Source organism: Penaeus chinensis, chromosome 12 (genome assembly GCF_019202785.1).
Source record: "Penaeus chinensis breed Huanghai No. 1 chromosome 12, ASM1920278v2, whole genome shotgun sequence".
Lineage (NCBI taxonomy): Eukaryota > Metazoa > Arthropoda > Malacostraca > Decapoda > Penaeidae > Penaeus > Penaeus chinensis.
In genome coordinates, this window is record NC_061830.1 from 28,480,646 (window position 1) to 28,488,145 (window position 7,500).

Here is a 7,500-nt window from a genome sequence, read left to right on the forward strand (position 1 = left end):
AATATGGGTTTGATAAGCTTTTTTCACAGGTTCAGATATGCCATAGCTCATGTGAAGAGAAAATGCAGGATTAATGTAAAGTTATAATTGTACTTCTATTATCATTATTATATATTATGAAAATTACTTTTTGTGTGAAGTTAGAGTAATAGAAAATAAAAATCACAACTATTAATAAAGGAATATGATTCTGGTTAAGATATTCATTATTTTGTGGTATTGTATTATTGCATTAACACTCTTTTATTCTTTTAAAGGAAAGAATGAAGGGATGCTGAATAGGACAGCAAGATGAGTGGAAGCAAATCATTTACATTTAATGTTAGCTCCAAGGTAGGTACATCAGACTATTGAGAAATGGAAAAGAAAATCATTCTGAAATATATACTTAGCAAAGTTTATACACATATGAAAGACTTTGTATAACATGTTTTTTATTATTTGTTTCCTCTAAAGGTAGCTGTTGCTACTGCCTTGGGTGCAGGTGTTGTGGTAGGGGCAGGGTTGGCCTATGTCATAAATCGGGTCAATGAACACACTCACCTCACCCAACAAATATCCAGCCTGCACGAAACCATCTTACAAGTCAGAAGGGATCTGGCGTCTTTAGAAACTGGTAAATGTTATTGTACTTTTGTTATATTCACATTGCCCGGAGGTCATCCTGCTGATTTATGTTTGTGATCTTACTGATTTTAGATACATGTAAATAAATGCAGGACTCTTTTAAAAAGGCCTTATGAACCTATAGTTTATGTAAGATGCATTGCCTCTATATCTCTGTACAATAGTTTTTACATTTGAAGACTCATTTTTTCACTCATAATTTTTATCAAGATTCATAGAAATGTGGTGTTTTGATGAGATTTCTTTTATATGGTATCCTATCTGATACCATTTCTTCACCTGATTATTATTTTTTATTGGTATTTCAATTTGAATCATTTTGAAAGATATAGTTTTCATTATCATAAGATGAGTCCTCCTTTATATGCTACCTTTTCTGACAACATTTCTTTGTCTGATTTTTAATGCTCATTGTCATTTCAGGGATATTCATTTAGAATAATATAGTTTCATGGTAGCCTTATATCTTTTTATAAAATATTATGAAGGCAAAACTTCTGATAATTGGAGCAGGTGTTTAATGTATTGCAGTTTAGAGGCATACAGGATATGTTACCAGTAAAGACAGAACACAGGGGAAAAGTTGATTATTGTCAGTTTTGAAAAATCCTGTTTTACTTACTGTCTCATGTCATTAAATGAACTTCACATCACTTGCCATAAATAACTGTAATTGATCTAATGTTTTGAAAAGTAATATTATAGAAAGATCCAAAATATGAAAAATAGCACTGATTTATTCAGATGGTTTGTTATCCCACTGGGTCCAAGTGACATGACCTTCATAAAAAAATTTAGCTGAGGGACGGCTGATGGGAATGTCATGAAAAATTTAGCAGAGTGCTGATGACTTGTCATGAGTGCACAAACTCTTGGAGGTATATTAGAGTCATTGGACATTTAGGATGTTCAGATATTTTTCCTAGTACTGTGTGGAATTAGAAGGGAAATATAGAAAAGATATTGATATATGTTATAGTTTTTAAAATTTCATATGCTTCTTATACAACTTTGATCTTTTTTGTTATATGAAAATAAAAACCTTATGAGGTGATTTCAGATTGAAAGTAATTTTTCTAAAAGTATAAAGGGAATTGATAAGGTAGCTATATATATATATATATATATATATATATATATATGTATATATATATGTATATATATTTCTCTATATAGATGTAAGTTAAATGTCAAGGCATTATTATTTAGGTGAAAAGGAAAGTAAAAAATGTTTTATGAATTTTTATATATCTTTTGACATACAAGTTATTAACACATTAGAGATCTTTAATTGTACTTCCTATGTTATAATTACTAAGCAGAATTTCTTTCTATTAAGGTCTGACACAAAAGGATTTTAATTTTGATAAAGATGGTGAGGTTTTTAATTTTTAAGATGTTATTTGTATAGTTTTCAGTAAGACTGTGAGTATTGTATGATATCTTGTAATTTAACAGGAAATTAATTTATTTTAATTTTACATCATCAGCATATATTTTAACTGTTTCTAGGTCTTACACAGGAAGATATTTTGGAAGGTAAACCTTTGACTTTTTCATTGACATTAAACAGTTTGTGCTTCTTGCCAAGGCTTCCACAAAAGAGTCAGGAAATTGTGCACATGGTTGTGAAAAGACTATTTGATGATATTAGTCATGCCTTCATAGACTAGTTACATTTATATCTAGGTACAAAGAAAATTAGAAAGTGATTTTAGGAATTTAGTTTTTAAGTGGCCTTTGGAAGAGGACATAAATGTTGTAGATACAAGTAGAAATTCTGACTTAATTGCTGAACACTAACTTGAAATGTGACCTGTTTTCCTTTTCATGTATATTCTCTTAGATGACTTTGATAACAAGAACGATGTTAAGATTAGAGCCAGCTACGGTAGTCAGCAAGAAAGAAACCACAGGTGAAAGAGAGTGTGACAGCATTTTTTCTTATTATATGTATTACAGAATGAAATTACAAATCCACTTTTTAAAACTCTGTCATTCTCATTGTTAGAAGTATCAGCGACTCGGGTATCCCCATTCCGCAAGAAGACAGTTAGTTTCAGTAGCACGACATCCGGCAGCTACAAGACTGCACGCGAATATGACAGTGACAATCGGGCCACTGATACCGACTACTTTTCTCCAGACGAAGATGACGATGAGTTCTTTGATCTCTCACCTGAAGATGGGTAGGCAGTTACACAAATTTTCCTTCTTTATTTTTTTTAGATATCTTGAATAGGATTTAGTAATATAAGATAACTCAGTTCAACTGGAAGTTGAGACCAAATTACAAGCAGACAGGTTTTTTAGTTTGATTTATTGTTCCACTGTAGCACCATTAACAGTATAGGAAAATAGATATTATACATATTATAGTCATTTCTCATATTAGATTAATATAGTTTCTAATTCATTCATCTTTAATTGTTAATGCCAATCAGTTCAGTGCTGATTTCATATGGAGACTCCTCCTATGCACCACCTGCCGACATCGAACGAATATCCCCAGTGTCTCTGGAAGATGATGAAGATTTCCAGCTTTTCTTGCATAAGATTGATCAACTCCTAGAGGGGGGGAGTGAAGATCAATCAGAAGCATACTCTATGCTGAAGAATAAAGAACATGAGGTAGGTATATGCAAAGTCAGTACATTTGCTCTCAAAAAAAAAAAAAAAAAAAAATGATGATTGTTGCTTAGAGTAAGAAAGTTAAAAGCAGGACTATTTGTTTATTAAAAATGTAATAAAAAAATGTAATAATTAAAAATGTAAGTGCAAGGTATTTTCTTTTTACCAAATCAGAATTCAAGAAATGCTGAATTTCTGTGGCGGTTAGCAAAGGCAACAAGAAATATGGCAGTGATTCAAGAAAAGCTTGGTGTTACAGAAGAAAAGGAACAATTAATTAATGAAGGTATTATTGTCACCAGTTATTTCTTTCTCAGTAAAAGCCACAGTTATCTTAATAACACTTTAAAACTTAAAAATATGTTTGTATATAATGATAGTCCATTTTCACTACATAACCTCATTTCACTGATGTTTTCTTTTGCTAGCTTATGAATATGCAGCATGTGCACTACAGTTGTGTCAAGATAGTGCTGATGTCCACAAGTGGTATGCTATCTTGGCTGGTGCGAGAGGGGAGTACATGGGAATGAAGGATCGCATTGAGAGTGGAAATGTGTTTAAAGAACACATTGACAAAGCTCTGCAGATCAACCCTAAGGACTCGACTTTGCATCATCTGTTGGGTCGTTTCTGTTTCGAGGTGGGCATGTGGGAGATATTAACATAGGATGGTATGAGGGGAAGGATTTGGATGTGCTGTTACTTTTTGTTAGCTTTGAATTAGAAGAAAATGTTATACTTTGAAAATTCAGTAGTTGATTTATTGCTTACTCTGGAAAAGTGTTATTTTAAATTGTAAATGTGTTTATCTAATTCAGGTAATATTTATGTTATTGTGATTTTTTTTCCTCTTATATAAAGCATATGTAAATAATCACAAAGCAGTATGATGAATAAAGAATGTTTAACTATAATATATGTAGTATGTGATACGTAACTAAACAACAATAAGTGTATTTGTTTCTCACCAGTTAAAGATATTATTCATTTATTAATAAATATAGCTGGAGATTTTGACAAAATGATTTTTTAGTGACTGTATGACTGTATCTTTTTACAACCGCATGTAACAATTTTCACTCTTTTTTTGGCCTGTCATGATCACACTGAAAACTATTTCAGGTATCTCAGCTCACCTGGCTAGAGAGAAAGGTGGCAAAAACCATTTTTGGCAATGTCCCTTCCTCCACATTCAGTGAGGCCTTGCATCATTTCATGGCAGCAGAGGAACTGAGACCAACGGGCTGGAAGGAAAACCGCCTCTTTATAGCAAAGTGCAACATACAGTTAGGGAATTTTTCTGTGGCTTCTACTTGGCTCAAGCAAGCAGCAGACTCTCCTTTTATTACACCAGATGTAAGTAATGTTTCATTGCTATAATGCGTTGTATGGTACTTAAATTTGTGAATAGACTTCCAATATTTTTTTTAAACTTTTGTGATGCTCAAATGGTTATTAAGTATTTGAATGGCTTATTTGATTATTCAGTTTGTATTCCAGTATTCATTTAGCAACCCATTCATGTGGTAGTACTCTTGGTATCTTGTAAAATATTTTCAGTACAGTCTTATCACTTGCATGAATTAGCTCAAAGAGCTGTTGCAAGAATGTGGCATGGTTCTATAGAGTTAAGCAAGAAGTGATTATCCCTTGAATGATTCTAGATTTTATGCTCCCACTTGACCAATCATATCAAACCTGGTCACATGAGAAATGTGGGAACTTGGAAAGGATTAGTTAGAATGTTAGAATCAATTTCAATATGATGACATATTACTTAGTCTTATGTTTCCAGATGTAATCTACTTTAACTAAACCAAAAAATGTGCTCAGCCTTAATTTTTTTTTTCAAGTGCCCTAATTGTGATATCCCCAGGTGTCATGCCAAGCTTCCTGGCCATCTGGCATCTTTTGCCATGATGCAATGACATGTCACCCATTGTAAACAGATTATATATTCACTCAAGGGAATTGATAGTTTGAGAGGTTTGAACTACAAAATTACAAATAGACCTATTTAAATTATATATATTATGTGTATATATGGAAATTATAGCATTTTTGAAATTAATTTTACAGGATGAAATTGTACAGAAGGAAGTGTTGGAACTACAAGGAAAATGCTCCTCCTACCCTGAGTTTTAAGTTCATTAGAACAAGTCTGCCAATAGACAAAACTAGAGTTAAAACTTCATAGGTGCAAAGACTATAGGAAATGGATTCTACATTATATTACACTATTTACTATAAACACATTTAGATGGTAAGGAAATCAGGAATTTAAATTCTCACCACATTCTGGTTGGCAGAATCTTCAGTCTTGAGGTTCATGTATAGTTTTAGAAAAGGGTGAATGCAAGACTTTTATTAGGTTGATTAAGGAAGAGAATAAGTTTCCTGTTTGAAATGTCCATTATTTTAGTACAAGAATCTGAAAGTAACAAAAACAAGTCCAGGTTGACATTTGAGATGTAAAGACAATATAGAACCAAAAATTGTTACAAACTGTAATGATGTAAGCCACAGGTTAGTACATCCTTTACCAGGTGTATGTACATGTTTTTAAGGTTATAGTTTTGTAAGTTGAGTTTCAACCATAGTGTCTGTGATGTTATTATATAGGATATTCTTTCTGTTTTAGCTACAAAATGTAACAAAAAAGATCTTTAATAATAAGAATCAATATATGAATAGGTGTATTCTGTAAGCATATGATTCTGTCAGTCCATAGGGGTATGTTTGTTGTTATTTTTGCCTTCCTTGTTAAGCGTGTGAAGTGGGTGAATGATTGTGTGAATGGAGAGGGGAATGACACATTTAAAATTTACTTAGCTTGACATACTGACTAATAGACTGATAGACATAGAGAGCAAGAGAACAAAAAAGGAAATAAAGAAAAAGAGATTAAAACATGAAAATGATATATTATAAGCAAACTCCTGATAATTGTATATAACACAATGCCACTGTACTGTTTATTGGCAGATTTACTAGTGAATTTAGGTCAGAATAAGTTTTACTTAAGCAAGTTTTAAGTAGTCTCTTGCTGTCTACTATCAGTCTACATTATTGTATATCAATAAAAGTACCATGTATACACACATACATTAAACATTTTGTCTCATCATATTGATTCTCTTACAGAGTGAATATTTATGTGTATTTATTTATGGTGGGGTTGTGTATTTCCTTGGTTGTTTGTTGTTAATTAATTTATTTCCATCTTTTTTTGTTTGCTATTGTAACAATCAACTGAAGAAAAGAATAGTTATACTTTGCAGCTCTGGGTTCTAAGCTATTAGTGTCTTGCAATAAACCAAGCCACAGTTAGCCTTTTTGTAAAAATTGAGGTAAAATGAGTAGATAAAAGATAATAGAAACAATAGAATTAATAAGTTGAGATTTAACAGTCAACATGTATAGGGAAAAATTATAGATGAAATTATAGATGTTTAAGGAAAGATACGATATTCAGTTGTTAGACATATTTTCAGAAACATAGATTTACTAAAAAATGAAGAATAATAGAAAACACAAAGTAAATAGATATAAGGAAAGTTGTTGGTGTTTTGTATATACAGTAGATAATCATTCAGTACATTCTTTTATGGTTTACTACATTAACCTGAAGCCACCAGGTATGGCACATACATGCATGCCATGCCCACTGTGAGTTTAATTTATTAATTGTTTTAATTTTATTAACCCAATGTCAGCAGGCTTATGTACGGTACCCTTTAGATTTTTGTGAGTTTTGTTACAAACAGATGGCTCCATGTGTGTTAAGCCACCAAGGAGTCTAGCAGTTGGCAGGAAAATGTGCTTTTCTTTCTAATATTATTATTATTGACATAGCTATCATTCTTATTGATATGATTATTAAAATGTTATTAAAATGTTAATAACATCAAAGACAATAAAAGAATAGAAAGGAACCTTTTAAAAAATCAGGGAGGGGGGTTAACAGGCAAGATAGGTAAGACTAATAGCTGACTCCTTGGTGACTAAGCACTTGTTAAGCCATCTAAGTGTAAAGACAATAGATAAACTTTTATGACAGTGGGCATGGTATTATAGTCTTGCCACCCATGCTAATTGGGTGGCAATTACACATAGACGGCTCCACAAGTACTAAGTACTAAGTACGAGTACTACCTATCTCACCTGTTTACCCTTTTCTTTGATTTTCAAAAATATTTTCTGGTATCTACTATGCTGTTCATTATGTAAGTAACACTA

At 31.9% G+C, this 7,500-nt stretch overlaps 1 protein-coding gene across 4 annotated transcripts in view; it reads left to right on the top strand.

Annotated features, from left to right (window-relative positions):
• LOC125031249 (regulator of microtubule dynamics protein 1-like) overlaps positions 1-6,821 on the top strand; it is a 14,880-nt gene extending 8,059 nt beyond the window's left edge. For all 4 annotated transcript variants that reach the window (XM_047621897.1, XM_047621898.1, XM_047621900.1 and 1 more), the window contains exons 2-9: positions 258-333; positions 457-616; positions 2,639-2,816; positions 3,072-3,258; positions 3,433-3,544; positions 3,687-3,901; positions 4,384-4,617; positions 5,341-6,821. In XM_047621897.1, coding sequence (XP_047477853.1) covers positions 292-333; positions 457-616; positions 2,639-2,816; positions 3,072-3,258; positions 3,433-3,544; positions 3,687-3,901; positions 4,384-4,617; positions 5,341-5,406 — 1,194 coding nt within the window. In that variant the 5' untranslated portion in view covers positions 258-291 and the 3' untranslated portion in view covers positions 5,407-6,821. The remainder of the gene's footprint in view (positions 1-257; positions 334-456; positions 617-2,638; positions 2,817-3,071; positions 3,259-3,432; positions 3,545-3,686; positions 3,902-4,383; positions 4,618-5,340) is intronic.
• Positions 6,822-7,500: the final 679 nt, after the last annotated feature.